The following is a 20,907-nucleotide window of genomic DNA, read 5'->3' as shown; positions in this document are numbered from 1 at the left end:
CCGGCCAAACTGAGCAATCGGGGAGACCGGGAGGGGACCAAGAACCCGATGGTCACTCTGACATAGATCCATAGAACCTTCCAGAAGGACAACCATCTCTGCAGCACTCCACCTATCTGGCCTTTTATAGTAGAGTGGCCAGATGGAAGCCACTCCTCAGTAAAAGGCACATGTAGTCTATTCACTGAAACTACCTACCTAAGCAAACTTGCTTCGTAAGAGGGCAATATCTGTGTCAGTCTTTTTCGGTTTATCGTCCCAGCTCTGTTGTATGTACAGTATCAGTCAAAGGTTTGGACACACCTTACATAAAAGTGATCTAGATCTTTAATGAGACATTGCAGGGATCTAGCTTGCGGACTTAATATAAAACTTGAGTCATCAGCATACACGGACACCTTTGTTTTTAAGCCTTGGATTTCTAATCCGCTAATGTTGTTATTGTATCTGATTTTAATTGGTAGCATTTCGATGGCCATAATGAATAGATATGGTGACAGCGGACACCCTTGTTTAACTCCTCTTGACAATTCAAAACTCTCTGAGAAGTAGCCGTTATTTACTATTTTACACCTGGGGTTGCTATACATTATTTTTACCCATTTAATAAGAGAATTACCAAACTTGAAAAAAATCTGGGCATTTATAAATCAAATCCATTCTTACTTTATCAATGCCTTTTCAAAATCTGCTATAAATACCATTCCTGGCTTATGTTTCATGATGTTCTTTTATTTCTAGAAGCTGTCGTATATTATTTCTAATGTATTGTCCATGTTAAAAACCTGTCTGATAAGGATGAACAATACCTGGTAAAACCCATCTATTTCTGAGTGCTATGCGTTTTCCTAGTATTTTTGCATCACAGCATTGAAGTGTAAGGGGCCTCCAGTTTTTTTAGATAGCAAATATAAAGACCCAGTCTATCTGGGTCTTGTTCCTGCTGAGTACCTGACAAAAACTATAGGAGTAGTTAAAACAATCTAACAATGGAGCTTTTAGTACATTAAAAAATACTTGATATACCTTTACGCCGTCAAGCCCTGGGGGGTTTCCAGACTGAAAGGATTTAATAGCCTCAAAGTTCTTCCTCTGTAATTTGGCCTTCGCACTGATCTTTCTGTACATTTGTTAATTTTCCATTTTTTTATATTATTTGGAAAGAATTCCTTACCATAATCTTCATTCAGTGGGATAGGGTGAGACGGAAAAGAGAAACATCTGCCTAAAATAATTAGCTTCCTCTTTTAAAATATCATTCAGAGAATCATAGATGACTCCGTTTTCAGTAACGACTTTCTGCAAATTATTTTAGTTAGCGTTCCTGTATTGGAGATTCAGGAATTTGGTGACATTTTTCTCCATTTACACTTTACAACATCTATTTTCTTTGACCTGAAACAAATATAATTGTATGAGCTATGTGATGCATCTCTGGTCTGGCGTTTTTGTACCCCTCTACTATGTAGTGAGATGGGGGCAGTCCCGTCCCAGAAAGGCAGTCCATTCTGCATGCCTTGTTGACTTTTGTGCGTTGCAAACTCATCAACCAGTATTTTCTTTGTCATTTCTGCACGATGGCACTTATTAAAGCCTTGAATCTCATAGGGATGTCACTGTCACCACTGCTCATCTAGCTAGCCACTTAGTCAGCAGGGTTGCATCAGTTTCTTTTAGACTATAGTTAGCTAGGTAGCTAACGCTAACTGATTATCATGTAGCAGCCTCTGCTAATGTCCCTAGCATGCTAACATTAGCTAGCTAGCTAAAAATCAAGCAAATGGTACTGAGCTCAAGACAAAATCATGTTTCGACATTGTATCGGCTATGTTGTGATTGTCTTTTGCTTTTTTTTGCGCTTAGTATATTGCATATCATATTTTTGGCATTTAACTCTGATTTATTTTATGGCATGCATCTAATCTGGTTTCGGCATTAGAAAATTAGTGAAGTCCCAAATTCCTGTGAGATACTGCGAGAATTTGACAATTCAATGTACTTAAAGGGGATCTTAGGTTATGGACACGCCACCTATCTCTGTAGTGCATTTGATGGAGTTTTCAAAACAAATGGCCACTGGATTTATGCAAATAATCATGATTCTGCCAGGTAGGCATAGGCTACTTTGTAGTTACCTTTTAATTGCCTTTCCATCTACCTGAAGACAGTTAGGCTATCATTAGCATCTCTAACGGCTATACAAAGTGGTACTGTAGACAATAATATTCCCTGCGCACACACACACACACACACACAGGGGCATTCACAGTAATGTGAATTAATCACGATAATAAAAAAGCAAATTGTGAACCAATAACGAACATGCCCCGGTCAAAAAAAGGGCACTGTTACCCTTTCGATGTTAGTTAATGTTACCAACACCGGATAGGTTCAGTGAAAGGTGTGGTTTTACAGGGTAGACCATAGTAGTACAGGGCCCCTGGAGCAAATTGGAGTTAAGTGCCTTGCTCAAGGGCACATTGACAGATTTTCCACTTTGTCGCCTCAGGTATTCGAAGCCACGACCTTTCGGTTACTGGCCCAACGCTCTAACCTCTAGACTAACTGCTGCCCTGCGTATGTGAGCGGAAGAGCGAAGCTGTGTTAGTGGGGAAGCAGCATGTTCCTCATTGTCAGTCCTCTCACAGGAAAGCAGGAGAACACCAGACCGAGAGGGCTCACAACATGTCTCCTGCTCCTGCCTCAGAGGATGCCTATCTGACAGCTTGTACAGCTCATGCTCCGAATGACAAATAAGAGCCACTCTGTGCGCACTGGTGTGTGTGTGTGGGTACGTGTGTGTGTGTGTTCTGTAACACAGGCCACTTGCTCAGTGGAAGCCCCGGTGGTGAGAGCCTTTTGCGTGCTGCAGGATCAGGGGAGAGGGGGTAAAATCTGTTGTGTGACAGCATTAAGAGGCTACACAACACATTCTCTCTCACACACACACAATTACACAATCGTTGCATGTTGTTGGGGGCTGTTTTTGCTGGTAAGCTTTTGGCTCGTAGCTCCAGTGTTCCTGAGCCACTGGTTGTTTGGGATTACCTGATTGGCCCTGTGCAGGCATGCTCTTCAGGATCATTAGTGGTTCAGGTTCCTGTATGTACACACACACACACACACACACACCAGATTCCTGTACAGCCCCTGGCCTGCGGTGGAGGACTGCTCTCAGCAGCCCAGCAGGAGAGGAGAGCTTGCTCAGTGGTCTGAGACGTTGGCACCAGAACCAGGCAGGCGGCAGGCACCAGCCCCTGTGTGTGCAGATTAAATACCACAGTGGCCCTGGCCCACTTGATTAGATGTCCTGCAGGTCCAAGCTGCTTGGGTTCTCCTCCCACTCTGTCTCGGTATGAAATGTCTCATGCTCCTCTTGGACCGGAGAGATTAGGCGGGTGCGCGCGCACACGCACACACACACACAATACAACCTGTATTGATGTGGGAGTGCTTGCTGAACCTTAACCACATTGCAACATGTAATTGAGGAATCTGTCATAACTTGTCCAACTTTATTTTCCCATTCAGTGTATTTTCATTTAAGAAATGGTCTTGGAAATGACTCCTGTACTGAACAACTCCCGAGACGGAGTTGTCTGCATTCCCTATGTTGTATTCGAGATAGTCGTTCGGACTTATGACCTAGTCAGTGTTATCTACAGTTTAGTATATAGGCTACCATTACAATTAGTCGACTAGTTATTAGAGCTAGTAGTACATTTTACTTCATGAACGGGATTGTATAGTCTGTAAAGTTTCTGCTGTTCTCTCCTACAGGTGATCGTAGACACCCCCACCAGCCCAGTCACTAGTGGCCTACCTCTGTTCTTTGTCATCACTGTCACAGCCATCAAACAGGTAAGAAATGGCAGCACTGTCCCTTTTGACCCCCAAATAGATGTAGAATTACTAGAACCGGCATCCCCATTCTGAGGGGCCTTTCACATTCTAGTAACTCTATTTCTGTGGCTCTCCATGCGTCTCCACCACCTCTCTTCCATGTTAAACATTTGTTTTCCCTTTCTGTAAAAGTTAATTTTTTGGGGTGTGAAGTATGGAATCGTTGCCTATGGTTTTGTCATAGCCAAAGTAATGCTGGCTATGAGATGGTGATTTTTTTTAAAGAGACGATGAACGTTGTCTTGGAACATGACCAAATGGTACTATAGTCGCTAGTATAGAAACAAATGATCAGAGGAGTCTCTTTTCTGTTGAAGCGTGTCCAAGCTTTTAGATGTATTGTTTTAGGAATGGGCTTTTCTGGTGGCCTGCTGCTAGGGCTTTTTGAAATGCACAATGGAGGCTGGACTTCCTTCCAAAAATATATATGGGACACACTGATAGCGGCTAGCGATGCTGCTGCTGCATTTAGCCAGGTTTTGAAGTGGGACACAAGGGGAGGCTCTGTAGACTGGGTTAGGTGAGCCCTGCAGTCAGTCCCTTATTAAAAGGACTTTGTAGCTCCCTCTCTCTGTCCATCCACTCTTTCTTCCTCCTGTTTCATCCCTGCATCATCCTGAGCTCCCGAGTGGCGCAGCGGTCTAAGGCACTCCATCTCAGTTCTCGGGGTGTAACTACAGACCCTGGTTTGTTTCCAGGCTGTATCACAACTGGCCGTGATTGGGGAGTCCCATAGGGCGGCGCACAATTGGCCCAGCGTCGTTAGGGTTTGGCCGGGGTAGGCCGTCATTGTAAATAAGAATTTGTTCTTAACTGACTTGATAAAATCCCTCCCTCCCTCCCTCCGGCATCTTTCTTCCTCTATCCCTCTTATCCCTGTTACCCTGACCTCTGACACTGACTATCTATTGGCCCTCTCTTCATGTCCCATTTCACTCTCGCTTACCCTCTACCCTCCCTCTCCATCTACTGCTCTCTCTTCTCCCCATCTTTCTTTCTCCCTCCTTACTTCTCTCTTTCTCTCCCACCCTCTCTCCTCCCCTCCTCTCACCTCCCCTCTTCTCCCGCCATCGCTCTCAGGGCTATGAGGACTGGCTGCGGCACAAGGCAGATAATGAGGTGAATAAGTACCTGGTGACAGTGCTGGAGGACGGCCGGAGAGCATGCAAGGAGAGCGAGAAGATCAAGGTACCTTTTTAGCAAGCTGCACCTCGGTCAAGTTCCCCGGAAATAAATATCCCCTTAGGGACATGGGGGTCGGGAGGGAGGGAGGGAGAGGTAATTGGCATCTTGGCATGTTCTTGTTTGGCTCTATGGTATGGTAATCCCAAGTAGGTGATGCAGAATGGAGGAAGATGATACATTTCAGTCAAAACATTGAGGACACCTGCTCTTTCCGTGACAGAGGTGAATCCCGGTGAAAGCTATGATCCCTTATTGAGGTCACTTGTTAAATCCACTTCAATCAGTGTAGATGAAGTGGAGGAGACTGGTTAAAGAAGGCTTTTTAAGCCTTGAGACATGGATTTAAGCCTGGAGACATGCAAGATACAGTTGAAGTTGGAAGTTTATGTTCACTTAGGTTGGAGCCATTTAAAAACCAGTTTTTCAGCCACTCCACAAATTTCTTGTTAACAAGCTATAGTTTTGGCAAGTCGTTTAGGACATCTACTTCGTGCATGACATGACACAAGTTAGTTTTCCAACAATTGTTTACAGACAGATTATTTCACTTATAATTCACTGTATCACAATTCCAGTGGGTCAGAAGTTTACATACACTGTGCCAGTTGACTGTGCCTTTAAACAGCTTGAAATCTGCCAAGACCTCAGATAAAACATTGTAGACCACAAGTCTGGTTCATCCTTGGGAGCAATTTCCAAATTCCTGAAGGTACCACGTCCATCTGTACAAACAATAGTACGCAAGTATAAACACCATAGGACCACACAGCCGTCATACCGCTCAGGAAGGAGACGCGTTCTGTCTCCTAGAGATGAATGTACTTTGGTGCGAAAAGTGCAAATCAATACCAGAACAACAGCAAAGGACCTTGTGAAGATGCTGGAGGAAACGGGTACAAAAGTATCTATATCCACAGTAAAATGAGTCCTATATCGACATAACCTGAACGGCCGCTCAGAAGGAAGAAGCCACTGCTCCAAAACCGCCATAAAAAAGCCAGACTACGGTTTGCAACAGCACATGGGGACAAAGATCATACCTTTTGAAGAAATGTTCTCTGGTCCGATGAAACAAAAATAGAACTGTTTGGCCATAATGACCATTGTTATGTTTGGAGGAAAAAGGGGAAGGTTTGCAAGCCGAAGAACACCTTCAACCGTGAAGCACGGGGGTGGCAGCCTCAAGTTGTGGGGGTGCTTTGCTGCGGGAGGGACTGGTGCACTTCACAAAATAGATGGCATCATGACGATGGAAAATTGTGGATATATTGAAGCAACATCTCAAGACATCTGTCAGGAAAGCTTGGTCGCAATGACCCCAAGCATACTTCCAAAGTTGTGCCAAAATGGCTTTAGGGACAGCAAGGTCTAGGTATTAGTGGCCATCACAAAGCCCTGACCTCAATTCTATAGAAGATTTGTGTGCAGAACTGAAAAACATGTGTGAGCAAGGAGGCCTTCAACCTGACTCCGTTACACCAGCTCTGTCAGGAGGAATGGGCCAAAATTCACCCAACTTATTGTGGGGGGCTACCTGAAACGTTTGACCCAACAATTTATAGGCAATGCTACCAAATACTAATTGAGTATATGTAAACTTCTGACCCACTGGGAATGTGATGAAAGAAATTTAAAGCTGAAATAAATAATTCTCTCTGCTATTATTCTGACATTTCACATTCTTAAAATAAAGTGCTGATCCTAACTGAACCAAGACAGGTGTATGTGAGCTTCCGGCTTCAACTGTAAAAATTAAAGGGGGTGCAACCCAATATTAGGAAGGTGTTCTTAATGTTTTGTACACTGAGTGTAGCTTCACAGACTCAAATCAACCCCTAGACCTCCCTAGGCACTTTTGTAGATCTGAGAAGATATGACAGGTTTAAGCAACTTGGTTACAGCTCCAACGTGCCCTCTGATAGGCTAGGATGGTGGAAGTGTCACCATTTGTTTATACCAAACAAATCCACAAGGGCCTAGGGACTATGGGTGGAATTGGCATTGTCCTCTGTATGGACCTGATTTATTCTGTTCCTCTAGGTTGGGGATGTGGTGGAGGTGGTTGAGGATGAGACCTTTCCCTGTGACCTCATCCTGCTGCAATCCAGCCGGGAGGACGAGACCTGCTTTGTCACCACGGCCAGTCTGGACGGGGAGTCCAACCATAAGGTGGAGTGCTGCTACAGTAACGCTAGAATCACTGTGTCATTGAGACGTATCATCATGGCAGACGTGGGGGGCTTTGGCATCGCTTCCAATCTGCCATCACTCCCTTCCTCTCCATCACCCTTCACTCAAATCCATCGACGGTGTGTGTGCCTGCTCGTGTGTGTGTGCCTGCTCGTGTGTGTGTGCCTGCTCGTGTGTGTGTGCCTGCTCGTGTGTGTGTGCCTGCTCGTGTGTGTGTGCCTGCTCGTGTGTGTGTGTGCGCCTGCTCGTGTGTGTGTGCGCCTGCTCGTGTGTGTGTGCGCCTGCTCGTGTGTGTGTGCGCCTGCTCGTGTGTGCGTGCACCTGCCATTATGGGGGGGTGTTTTTAGAGAGCTGCAGTGATGACCTGAAATATTTGGCACTCACTCTCTCCTGGATCTGTCTCAGACACACTACACAGTGCCAGACACGGAGAGGAACCTGGAGTCTCTCAGCGCCACCATCGAGTGCGAGCAGCCGCAGCCTGACCTCTACAAGTAGGCTATGAATCCTTGTTGCACGTTTCTCTCCCCCCCGTCCATACAAAAAAAGCTACAACTGATCGTTGACCGATCGTTTGTGAATCTGCTCCCTGGACCGTAAAAGCACACTGGTTTTACTTTAGGGGTTTGCAGTTTAATCAACTGTCAATTAGGATGCTGCAGTGTCATTACGTTGAGTGTTGGCAGGCTATACGCTAGATCTATCTCTCTGACATATTGTTATGAGAGATGTTAGACTGTTAGTAAACCTGATTTGTGGATGAGACTGGCCAGGAATTGAAGGGAAAGTTCAGTTAGATTTGGCCCAAGCTGAAGAACAGACCCAGTTGTTTGCACAGCTGTATCCTATCCATAAACCTAGTGGTTTGGCGCCACCTATGGCCAAGGAGCTGCCATTACAGGACAGTTGGGCGCCAGACATCAATGACGTTTCAGACGTCCTAAGGAGCTGAAGACGCCAGATGCTGCTCCTTTTCACAATCAATAAAACAGAGTGGTGGTGCCAGCGTGCATTCGAACAAACCACCAGTCATTAGCTCTTCATTGGTACAATCCCTGCAAAGTCCTGGTGGTCAGCATATGGGGTTGTGATTAGTTTGACGTCTAACTAGTTCCTGTGCTTCCTGGTGGTGTTAGTCATCACTGTGTGTTTTTAATATCAGAAATGATTTTTCTAGCCCATTCCACAGTTAATTCAATTCAGGTCCATCGTGAGATGTACATCACAGGAGGTTGGTGGCACCTTAATTGGGGAGAACAGGCTCATGGTAATGACTGGAGCGGAATAGGGGGAATGGTATCAAATACATCAACATGGTTTCCAGGTGTGCCATTCCATTCGCTCTGTTCCAGACATTATGAGCCGCCTCCTCTCAGCAGCCTCCTGTGATGTACATGTATGTTACTGCTATTGGGTGGGGCAGTGCTCTCATGCGTGTCTGTGTCTGTAGATTTGTGGGGCGTATGCACATCTACAGGAACAACCAGGAACCCGCTGTGAGGTAAGTACTCACCACTCCCCCTATTGGTTCCTCTCAGCCCTACCTCCCCCCTCCTCCCGTACATCAGTCTAAAAAAAACAACTCAAAACAGTCTCTTAAGCACTCTGTCTTTTCCCTTTGCATTACCATCAAATCATTATTTCATTGATCCATAACGCCAAATGGGCATTAAAGTAAAGCTGAACCTGGCACAGACTCCGGGCAGTGCTTCGAAAGCGCTCTCGGAAGCATTTGTCACCGGGCCGGTTTGTAATGGTCTTTATAAAAAATGTTTTGTGTCCTGTCAGTTAAGAGTAGTAGTCATTTTAGAGAGTGCTAGTGTGCCACTAAAAGAACGGAACGGTCTTGGTGTTTTTAGTTTTGTGACCATATTTTCTCAATGTGTGGTGTTCTTTAGGTCTTTGGGTCCAGAGAATCTCCTCCTGAAAGGTGCTACCTTGAAGAACACTCAGAAGATATATGGTGAGTTACAGGACATTGTTTAATGCAATTGAGGGTTTGAATGACCCTCAGTGCTGGTGTCAGCGTGTGAGACTATCCTGACCGCTCTGTCTCTCTCTCTGCTGTCTGTCTCTCTCTCTGCTGTCTGTCTCTCTCTCTGCTGTCTGTCTCTCTCTCTGCTGTCTGTCTCTCTCTCTGCTGTCTGTCTCTCTCTCTGCTGTCTGTCTCTCTCTCTGCTGTCTGTCTCTCTCTCTGCTGTCTGTCTCTCTCTCTGCTGTCTGTCTCTCTCTCTGCTGTCTGTCTCTCTCTCTCTGCTGTCTCTCTCTCTCTGCTGTGTCTCTCTCTCTCTGCTGTCTGTCTCTCTCTCTCTGCTGTCTGTCTCTCTCTCTGCTGTCTGTCTCTCTTTCTGCTGTCTGTCTCTCTCTCTGCTGTCTGTCTCTCTCTCTGCTGTCTGTCTCTCTCTGCTGTCTGTCTCTCTCTCTGCTGTCTCTCTCTCTCTCTGCTGTCTGTCTCTCTAGGTGTGGCAGTTTACTCAGGCATGGAGACCAAGATGGCTCTGAACTACCAGGGGAAGTCCCAGAAGCGCTCTGCGGTGGAGAAGTAAGGAGAGTCAAAGAGAATTACACAAAAGGAGAAGCAGATCATTGAAGGAGGGGCTATATTTTCAGTTTAGCCACAGGGGAGCAATGATCAATTGTATGATGCTGGAGTAGTTAAAGTCCATTCACATTGATATCGGGGGGATATTGAGATGGATATATAGTAACTGTTTCTCAGTGGATGTATATTCTGTGTTGCTCATGGAAGATTGGTTATGGCTCCTGTTTCAGGTCTATCAATGCCTTCCTGCTGGTGTACCTGTGCATCCTGGTGAGCAAGGCCCTGGTGTGCACCACGCTCAAGTATGTGTGGCAGAACCGACCAGGCCAGGACGAGCCCTGGTACAACCAGAAGACGCAAAAGGAGAAAGATACCAACCTGGTGAGGCCTTCTCTCTGCTAGTCAGACTTTACGCAGACACTCAAATACAGTTTAGCAGCTTGTAACGCACACTCAAATACAATGCATGAGGGCACCAGCTGTTCCGTACTTCTGTGTGATCACGCTTTCCGTAGCCGATGTGAGGGAGACCTTTAAACCGGTCAATATTCACAAGGCCGCGGGGCCAGACGGATTACCAGGATGTGTACGCCGAGCATGCGCTGACCAACTGGCAAGTGTCTTCACTGACATTTTTGACATCTCTGTCTGAGTCTGTAATACCAACATATTTCAGGCAGACCACCATAGTCCCTGTGCCCAAGAACACGAAGGTAACCTGCCTAAATGACTACCGACCGATAGCACTCACGGCTGTAGCCATGAAGTGCTTTAAATGGCTCACATCAACACCATCATCCCAGAAACCCTAGACCCACTCCAATTCGCATACCGCCCCAACAGATCCACAGATGATGCAATCACACTCCACACTGCCCTTTCCCACCTGGACAAGAGGAACACCTATGTGAGAATGCTGTTCATTGACTACAGCTCAGTGTTCAACATCATAGTACCCACAAAGCTCATCACTAAGCTAAGGACACTGGGACTAAACACCTCCCTCTGCAACTAGATCCCGGACTTCCTGAAGGCCCGCCCCCAGGTGGTAAGGTTAGGTAACAACACATCTGCCACGCTGATCCTCAACACTGTGGCCCCTCGGGTGCTTGCTTAGTTCCCTACTGTACTCCCTGTTCACCCACGACTGCATGGCCAAACACGACTCCAACACCATCATTAAGTTTGCTGACGACACAACAGTGGTAGGCCTGATCAGAGACGGGGCAGTGTGGTGCCTGGACAACAACCTCTACCTCAATGTGATCAAGACAAAGGAGCTGATTGTGGACTACAGGAAAAGGAGAGCCAAACAGGCCCCCATTAACATCGACGGGGCTGCAGTGAAGCGGGTCGAGAGTTTCAAGTTCCTTGGTGTCCACATCACCAGCAAACTGTCATGGTCCAAACACACCAAGACAGTCGTGCAGGGGGCACGACAACACCTTTTCCCCTTCAGGAGACTGAAAAGATTTGGCATGGGTCCTCAGATCCTCAAAAGGTTCTACAGCTGCACCATCGAGAGCTTCCTGACCGGTTGCATCAACGCCTGGTATGGCAACTGCTCGGCATCTGACTGTAAGGCGCTTCAGAGGGTAGTGCGAACAGCCCAGTACATCACTGGGACTAAGCTCCCTGCCATCCAGGACCTCAAAACTAAGAGGTGTCAGAGGAAAACCCAAAGAATTGTCAAAGACTCCAGTCACCCAAGTCATAGACTGTTCTCTCTGCTACCGCATGGCAAGCGGTACCAGAGTGCCACATCTAGGTCCAAAAGGCTCCTTAACAGCTTCTACCCCCAAGCCATAAGACTGCTGAACAATTAATCAAATGGCCACCCAGACAATTTATATTCCCCCCCCCTCCCCCTTTGTTTTTACACTGCTGCTACTTGCGGTTTATTATCTATGCAGTCACTTTACCTTAACTAAACTGTACCCCGGTAGCGGTACCCCCTGTATATACAGTGGGGCAAAAAAGTATTTAGTCAGCCACCAATTGTGCAACTTCTCCCACTTAAACAGATGAGGCCTGTAATTTTCATCATAGGTACACTTCAACTATGACAGACAAAATTAGAGAAAAAAAATCCAGAAAATCACATTGTAGGATTTTTAATGAATTTATTTGCAAATTATGGTGGAAAATAAGTATTTGGTCACCTACAAACAAGCAAGATTTCTGGCTCTCACACCTGTAACTTCTTCTTTAAGAGGCTCCTCTGTCCTCCACTCGTTACCTGTATTAATGGCACCTGTTTGAACATGTTATCAGTATAAAAGACACCTGTCCACAACCTCAAACAGTCACACTCCAAACTCCACTATGGCCAAGACCAAAGAGCTGTCAAAGGACACCAGAAACAAAATTGTAGACCTGCACCAGGCTGGGAAGACTGAATCTGCAATGGGTAAGCAGCTTGGTTTGAAGAAATCAACTGTGGGAGTAATTATTAGGAAATGGAAGACATACAAGACCACTGATAATCTCCCTCGGCCTGGGGCTCCACGCAAGATCACACCCCGGGTCAAAATGATCACAAGAACGGTGAGCAAAAATCCCAGAACCACACGGGGGGGGGGGAAGGAATGACCTGCAGAGAGCTGGGACCAAAGTAACAAAGCCTACCATCAGTAACACACTACGCCGCCAGGGACTCAAATCCTGCAGTGCCAGACGTGTCCCCCTGCTTAAGCCAGTACATGTCCAGGCCCGTCTGAAATTTGCTAGAGAGCATTTGGAATGATCCAGAAGAAGATTGGGAGAATGTCATATGGTCAGATGAAACCAAAATATAACTTTTTGGAAAAAACTCAACTCGTTGTGTTTGGAGGACAAAGAATGCTGAGTTGCATCCAAAGAACACCATACCTACTGTGAAGCATGGGGGTGGAAACATGCTTTGGGGCTGTTTTTCTGCAAAGGGACCAGGACGACTGATCCGTAAAGGAAAGAATGAATCGGGCCATGTGTCGTGAGATTTTGAGTGAAAACCTCCTCCCATCAGCAAGGGCATTGAAGATGAAACGTGGCTGGGTCTTTCAGCATGACAATGATCCCAAACACACCGCCCGGGCAACGAAGGAGTGGCTTCGTAAGAAGCATTTCAAGGTCCTGGAGTGGCCTAGCCAGTCTCCAGATCTCAACCCCATAGAACATCTTTGGAGGGAGTTGAAAGTCCGTGTTGCCCAGCAACAGCCCCAAAACATCACTGCTCTAGAGGAGATCTGCATGGAGGAATGGGCCAAAATACCAGCAACAGTGTGTGAAAACCTTGTGAAGACTTACAGAACACGTTTGACCTCTGTCATTGCCAACAAAGGTTATTTAACAAAGTATTGAGACTTTTGTTATTGACCAAATACTTATTTTCCACCATAATTGGCAAATAAATTCATAAAAAATCCTACAATGTGAATTTCTGGATTTTTTTCTCATGTTGTCTGTCATAGTTGAAGTGTACCTATGATGAAAATTACAGGCCTCTCTCATCTTTTTAAGTGGGAGAACTTGCACAATTGGTGGCTGACTAAATACTTTCTTGCCCCACTGTATGCTCGTTATTGTTATTTTGCGTTACTTTTTTATTTTTTACTTTGTTTATTTAAATATTTTCTTAACTCTAGTTATTGAACTGTGTTGTTGGTTAAGGGCTTGTTAGCAAGCATTTCACGGTAAAGTCTACAACTGTTGTATTTGGTGCATGTGACAAATAACAATTGTTTTAAACCTAACACCTTATGAGCCTAGTTCATTGACCAAGAGTCATAATACACCAATGGCATTCAGCACAGCATTAACAGTGTGAGCCTGTTTTTTTCTCAAAGGTCTGTGGAAGTGTTTTAACCGGAGGTTCCATGTGTTCCCTCCTCTCTCCCCCCAGTACCTGAAGATGTTTACTGACTTCCTGTCGTTCATGGTTCTGTTCAACTTCATCATCCCCGTGTCCATGTACGTGACGGTGGAGATGCAGAAGTTCCTGGGCTCCTTCTTCATCTCCTGGGACAAGGACTTCTTTGACCCCGAGATCCAGGAAGGGGCTCTGGTCAACACATCCGACCTCAATGAGGAGCTGGGACAGGTCAGGGGTTAAGCATGTCGATAAGACCATAACCACATCCCCGAAGGAGCGGTCTTTGGTCATGGTTACCCTAGTTTACATGCCAGACTCCCACTGAAGTGTTACATACATTTGGCCAGATATCCACCCTGTATGAATACTTTGAAAAGGCATCCTATGTAATGTACTGTAATGTATCAGTTACCCAGTCATGTTAGATCAGTGATTACCTAAAGGGGAAGAGGTACAAACAAGGCCGTAGGTGTTGATGGGCTACGTTTACACAGGCAGCACAATTCTGATCTTTTGCCCAATTATTGGCAAGAAAATATAATCAGATTGGTTAAAAGACCAATTAGTCAGGGGGGGGGATCTGGTCTTTTAACCAATCTGATTATATTTTCTTGCCAAAAATTGGGCAAAAGATCAGAATTGTTGCCTGTGTAAACGCTGCTATAGTGGTCCAGGGCTTCTTTGCTCTTAGCCTCTGTCTTTGGTGGCGTGAGATGACCCTAAACCCAAATGAGCAACACCTCAAATTTCACAATATGAAATGGTCTAACTGTGCCTGATAGGACTTGACTGACTGCCTTCCCGACGTCTTTTTACTGAACCGCCAAACAGTGGCGTCGTAGATCAGTCGCGTTCGGCTTGCCAGATGATTACTTCAATTAAAGGTGGTGATTCGTTAAACTAGATTTATGCGGTGTAACTGTCAGGGATTAATTGCCCATTGTTATTGTTCGCAGCCATTAATTGCAGCAAGTGTTTGTTTTTTTACGACCCTGGAAGAGAGTCTCATGCTTGATTCTCACTACAGAGCCAGAACCGTACTGTAGTGAGTCGTACTGTGCTGGCTAAGATGTCTTCTATTCCAGCATGGTTCCAGCGACTATGGTAGATGCCTCTCCGTCATGGCTCGGCTCAGTAGTGTGAGACAGGTATTCGTCTGACCCTGCAGTTTCACCTTGTCTCCCCTAGGTGGAGTACGTGTTCACGGACAAGACGGGCACGCTAACCCAGAACAACATGGAGTTCATCGAGTGCTGCATCGACGGCTTCCAGTACAAGTACGCTGACTCAGGCACCGAGCTGGACGGCTTCTGTGTCACAGATGGACCCGTGAACATTCTGCAGCAGAAGGCTGGCAGGGTGGGTGACTGTCACGAACTGGTTGTCTGCACCCTCAGTTATTCCAGTCAGGCAGGCCAACATATATGGGTATCAGATGGCCCAGAGTGCTGGTGGAACCACGGAGATCACGCCGTGTTGACATGATAACAAGCGCCACACGTGTGTACTCTGGCCTGATAACACGATGTGGGTGCTACCCAAACTGTTCCAGAACCAGTGTGATTTAATGGGTCTGGCAGTTTGTACTGTCTGTTGTCTGCTACCGGTGTTATTGAATCCCATAGAGATGGATGTTGTTAGGTAGTGTTAGCTGTTACTAGGTCATATCAAAGTAAATACCAGTGGTGTATTCATTTATTATATTCATTGAAAAACGTTTTGCAACGGCGAAAAGTTAAGGGAGGTCCATCCCTGTTTCAGCCTGTTTGCAATTGGTTCTTAATGAACACACCCCTGGTAAATAAGTGTCTGTGTTTTTCAGGAGAAGGAGGAGCTGTTCCTGCGGGCTCTGTGTCTGTGCCACACGGTGCAGGTGAAGGAGGCTACGGGTCAGGGGGATGGAGTAGCAGGCGGTGTAGAGGACCAGGTGGACAGCGTCATGGGGCTGGATGGAGAGACGGTCGGGCCTGCGGACCTCGGCGGCTTCATTGCCTCCTCACCCGACGAGGTGGCACTGGTCAAGGGAGCCATGAAGTAAGGGGCCTGAGCAATCAAATCAACTTTTATGAATTAGTCAATCCATCAAATAAGGCAATCAACTTTTATAAGGGGACTTGGTTTGTTGAATCAGAACGTCTCACTTTGTCGCCATTTACAGGTACGGTTTCAAATTCCTTGGTATGGAGAGCAAGAACATGAGAGTGATGAACAGAAACAACGATGTTGAAACGTAAGTCATCGTATGACAAGTTGTTAAATACGTGAGTTTTACTAGTCTTTTTTTTGTCATATAGAAAGTTCTCATTTGTTGGCTTCACATTGGCCTCTGAACTTGCAGGTACGAACTGCTTCACGTGTTGAACTTTGACCCGGTGCGAAGGCGTATGAGTGTGATAGTCCGAACCAAATCAGGTAAGGCTGCAATTACCTCTCACGTCGCTGCCTTGTCTCTGCCCTGTGTTGACTCCTGCCCCTAACCTGCCTGGCTGTGTTGGTTGCACAGGGGACACCATGCTGTTCTGTAAGGGGGCCGACTCCTCTATCTTCCCCCGTGTCAGGCAGGAGGAGGTGGACAGGATACGCATGCACGTGGAACGCAACGCTACGGTGGGTCACAGCCACCCCATCTGTTTCACTAACTTGTGTTCATACAATGTTAATAGTCTGTGTATGTCCGCACGCTTATGTCTCACAGTACCCAGGGAGGCTGCCGTTTTGTGTTCATATAAGGTTCATGTTCCCGTTTATTTGCAATAGGCACATTGAAAACTTATTGTTCTCACATTCAGAAACCACATTATCAACGGCGAGTGTGTGTGTGTTAACGTACTGTGTGTTTGTGCTACGCGTCAGGAGGGCTACCGGACGCTGTGTGTGGCCTACAAGCTGCTGAGCAGGGAGGAGTATGACCAGGCAGACACGGGGCTGAGGGAAGCCAAGCTGGCCCTGCAGGACCGAGAGGAGAAACTCATGGCTGTGTACAACCAGGTGGAGACCGGGATGAGCCTGATCGGAGCTACCGCCGTGGAGGACAGGTGGGCGGACACGGTCACGTCAGGGTTAACTCATTTCTGCGTCCTAAATGGCACCCTATTACTCATATAGTGCACTAACCCCAAGGGCTCTGGTCTAAAGTAGTTGACTGAATAGGAGGCCAATTGGGGGCACAGCCTTTAGAAGTGAAGCCATAATGTGTTGAGGTAAAACCCTGCGTGTGCGGTATATTTTTTTCCTACAATATGAGCTGTCATACAGGCGCATGCGCCCACCCGACTGTCATGGAGCGCATGACACTGAAACAAATGATTGGTTGAAGAAAGACTCTCAATTGTATTTCTTCAATGTAAAGTCAAGAGTCCTGAAACCAAAGAGAATGTAGGAAATGTAGGATTGAGTAGCGCATTCCGTTTTGACATAAGTTGAGTGTTTTGTTGCACACGCCAGTTACATTGTTTTAGTAACTTGTTAACAACTTTTCTACCGTGTTGTTACGAATCCCTTTTGGCCCGACAGTCTAGGGGGGATGGTAATGAGACCCGTAACATAACTCATACAAATTCTAATAGTGACAAAGTAAAAGTGAGAACGAAATAACCACGACAACTGAAATCTACCGTCAAACTCAGGGTTTATTGGAAAAACACACGGTAATGGGGGGAGCAGGAAAAGGGTCTGAGCTGGACCCAAGGAAAGAATAAGTATTTAAAAACACCCCTAAGCTAGACTAGCCTATTTCAACAACAGCTAACTAACTAACCAAAAATACAGTGGGTGGTCCGCCCAGTTCTAACTTAGGGTATTTAACAAAGGTTACCTACGGGTAGTGTATGCCCATGGGCGACTTGTCTTGGTTCCCCCTTTTCCCACCAGCAAACAAACACCAAAAACAATACCCACAGGTGAGGACAAAGTGATATGGAGGTGCTCAAACAAAAGATAGCTCAATACATAGAGTAAAACAGAGAGATCTACAGACATGGCATTTACAGAGAGATTGAGCTCCAGAGCAAACAACTGACAGGGTTTTTAAACCAAGGGAAAGGAACTGTGATTGGGTAGGAAACAGGAGGAGGTGTGTCTTCTGATTGGTGACTGATTGGGGAGTGATGATTTTCACCTGTGAGGGGAGAAGGAGAGGAAAGAAACACACACACAGGATACTTGTATCCGTAACACGTGTATAAAGCTGCTCATTTAAAAGTACATGCTCTAGCAATGTGTAATATAGTATTAGACAACGATCAAAGTATTGGTAGAGTATAATATCATGTAACCTACCTCTTGTTTGTCTGAAGTGCCGCGCTGTTTCCTTGTTGAAGTGCCTGTGTGCATTACGCAGGAGGCAAATTAGTCTACATGTCATCGAGGAATTGATTGGATGCCGGGAATAACCAAAGGCATTAATGATCGCAGGGGTGAATTATTTCATGAATGTGCATTGTGACTTAAAGTAGAAGTTATGGCACAAGTGATTGAAGTGTGTGTGTTTATGTAAAACTGTTGTTTGGGATAAACAGTACTGTTCAAAAGTTTTGGGTTACTTAGAATGTCCTTTTTTTTTGGTCCATTTTAAAATAACATCAAATTGATCCAAAATAAAGTGTAGACATTGGTAATGTTGTAAATGACTAATGTAGCTTGAAACGGCAGATTTTTTATGGAATATCTACATAGGTGTACAGAGGCCCATTATCAGCAACCATCACTCCTGTATTCCAATGCCACGCTGTGATAGCTAATCCAGGTTTATCATTTTAAAAGGATAATTGATCATTAGAAAACACTTTTGAAATGATGTTAGCCCAGCTGAATCTGTTGTCCTGATTTAAAGAAGCAATAAAACTGGCCTTCTTTAGACTAGTTGAGTATCTGGAGCATCAGCATTTGTGGGTTTGATTTATTCAAGTCTTTGTCAACGTCCTGTTTTCTGTACAAAGTTTATTGGCCAATTAGTCCTGCACCTGTTAATATTGTAAATGAAAGCCTCTAAGAGAGTTGAGCACCAGAACATCCTGTCTCCTCACTGTCTGATCCACCGTTTTGGTTACTGCTTCACCGACTGTCTCACACACACTGACTGTCACACACACACTGTTTGTCTTACTTCCTCATCCCTCTTGTCCCATCACTCATTCTCTGATACACAACCCTTATCACTCCCCCCTTTTCTCCTCCTCCCTCTTACGCCAGGTTGCAGGAGGAGGCAGCCGAGACCATGGAGGCCCTGCAGGGAGCAGGCATGAAGGTGTGGGTGCTGACGGGGGACAAGATGGAGACGGCCAAGTCCACTTGCTACGCCTGCCGGCTGTTCCAGAGGAGCACAGAGCTGCTGGAGCTGACGGTGCGAACCCTGGTGGACCTGGGGAGGAAGAGAGAGGAGCGCCTGCACGAGCTGCTGCTGGACTACCACAAGAGGGCAGTGCAGGACGCCCCACCGATCAAGGCTGGGGTCACCAGGTCATTACTGAGTCCAGGGTTGGAGGTTGAAAGGAGTTTGTTGCCACTCCTGCTAGTTGTCAATTGATAACAATTGGTAGTAAATGATGTTTTGAATGCGAAGGTCAGACCTTCTCCTCTCCCAGAATTCTAATTGATGACGTGAACACAGCTGTGTACCTGGACTGGATTTGCGGTCTGGTTTTGCTCTAGTTCGTGTTCTTGGGTCAAATCTAAACCGGTCTCTGCATTCTCTGTCCCTCCCAGGAGCTGGTCTTCAGCGAACCAGGACTACGGCTTCATCATAGACGGAGCCACTCTGTCCTTGGTGCTTAACTCCTCTCCTGACTCCAACTCCAGCTGCTACAAGAGTCTCTTCCTCCAGATCTGTCAGAACTGTACCACTGTGCTGTGCTGCCGCATGGCTCCCCTACAGAAGGCCCAGGTGAGTGACGTCATAGGCGCTTGCTGTTAGATTAAGTAGATTAACTGCATATGGCTATTGTAGTTAAAGGCTAACCAGTGTGACAGTTAAGGTCTCGCGCAAAGGTTATCACGTCCTCAAAAACCACTCTGTAATTCAACACATTACACCTGGTAATAATATGACAAATGTCTGCATCTGTGAACTGTGCATTTTAGTTTTGAATGCAGAACCGAGTGGGATTTAATTCAAACTCTGTCATTCCTTTTCCGCTCTCTCTCCTATAGATAGTAAAGATGGTGAAGAACTGTAAAGGCAGCCCCATCACCCTCTCCATCGGAGATGGGGCCAACGATGTCAGTATGATCCTGGAGGCACACGTTGGCATCGGTAAGACTCCGGACCTCGGTAGACCACCAAAGGCATTAGGCAGTGCCTTTTCTATGTAACATCACATATTACATTGTAATATTTTCCCTCGTCCTCCCTGTCTCAGGTATAAAGGGTAGGGAGGGTCGCCAGGCAGTGAGGAACAGTGACTATGCCATCCCTAAGCTCAAGCACCTGAAGAAACTGTTACTGGGACACGGGCACCTCTACTACGTTCGTATTGCCCACCTGGTGCAATACTTCTTCTACAAGGTATGGGGCAGCACAGATATTTGAGCGCCATAACAGTACTGTGCTGGTTACTGAGGATCATGATGAGGGCATGGTTTGGAGCTGTAACATGGAAGCCTGGGTTGCTGCCAACCAAAGAGCAGTAGATATGCGGGAGTGAGGTGTACAATACATTTTACTCAGTTTTTCACAATTCCTGACATTTAATCCTAGTATAAATTCCCTGTTTTAGGTCAGATAGGATCACCACTTTATTTAAAGAATGTGAAATGTCAGAATAATAGTAGAGCGATTTATTTCAGCTTTTATTTCTTTCATCGCATTCCCAGTGGGTCAGAAGTTTACATACACTCAATTAGTATTTGGTAGCATTGCCTTTTAAATTGTTTAACTTGGGTCAAATGTTTCTGGTAGCCTTCCACAAGCTTCCCACGATAAGTTGGGTGAATTTTGGCCCATTCCTCCTGACAGAGCTGTTGTAACTGAGTCAGGTTTGTAGGCCTCCTTGCTCGCACGCACTTTTTCACTTCTGCCCTCACATCTTCTATAGAATTGATTTCAGGGCTTTGTGATGGCCACTCCAATACCTTGACTTTGTTGTCCTTAAGCCATTTTGCCACAACTTTGGAAGTATGCTTGGGGTCATTGTCCATTTGGAAGACCCATTTGCGACCAAGCTTTACCTTCCTGACTGATGTCTTGAGATGTTGCTTCAATATATCCACATAATTTTCCATCCTCATGATGCCATCT

General features: G+C 45.9%; 1 protein-coding gene across 6 annotated transcripts in view; it reads left to right on the top strand.

Moving 5' to 3' along the window:
* Positions 1–20,907, top strand: part of LOC115129410 (phospholipid-transporting ATPase IG-like) — a 69,460-nt gene that overhangs the window by 34,833 nt on the left and 13,720 nt on the right. For all 6 annotated transcript variants that reach the window (XR_003863657.2, XM_029659719.2, XM_029659715.2 and 3 more), the window contains exons 4-22: positions 3,781–3,861; positions 4,984–5,091; positions 7,129–7,257; positions 7,684–7,772; positions 8,729–8,779; positions 9,177–9,241; positions 9,739–9,820; positions 10,051–10,201; positions 13,704–13,901; positions 14,862–15,032; positions 15,496–15,707; positions 15,832–15,903; positions 16,012–16,085; positions 16,177–16,280; positions 16,527–16,708; positions 18,864–19,130; positions 19,377–19,554; positions 19,821–19,923; positions 20,030–20,175. Coding sequence is in view for 5 of the 6 variants with exons in the window: in XM_029659719.2 (XP_029515579.1) it covers positions 3,781–3,861; positions 4,984–5,091; positions 7,129–7,257; positions 7,684–7,772; positions 8,729–8,779; positions 9,177–9,241; positions 9,739–9,820; positions 10,051–10,201; positions 13,704–13,901; positions 14,862–15,032; positions 15,496–15,707; positions 15,832–15,903; positions 16,012–16,085; positions 16,177–16,280; positions 16,527–16,708; positions 18,864–19,130; positions 19,377–19,554; positions 19,821–19,923; positions 20,030–20,175 (2,463 nt within the window). In the remaining variant the exon portion in view is untranslated. The remainder of the gene's footprint in view (positions 1–3,780; positions 3,862–4,983; positions 5,092–7,128; positions 7,258–7,683; positions 7,773–8,728; positions 8,780–9,176; positions 9,242–9,738; positions 9,821–10,050; positions 10,202–13,703; positions 13,902–14,861; positions 15,033–15,495; positions 15,708–15,831; positions 15,904–16,011; positions 16,086–16,176; positions 16,281–16,526; positions 16,709–18,863; positions 19,131–19,376; positions 19,555–19,820; positions 19,924–20,029; positions 20,176–20,907) is intronic.

This window comes from Oncorhynchus nerka, linkage group LG5 (genome assembly GCF_034236695.1).
Source record: "Oncorhynchus nerka isolate Pitt River linkage group LG5, Oner_Uvic_2.0, whole genome shotgun sequence".
Lineage (NCBI taxonomy): Eukaryota > Metazoa > Chordata > Actinopteri > Salmoniformes > Salmonidae > Oncorhynchus > Oncorhynchus nerka.
The sequence above is the reverse complement of the archived record's forward strand: the minus strand, read 5'-3'. Positions and strand labels throughout refer to the sequence as shown.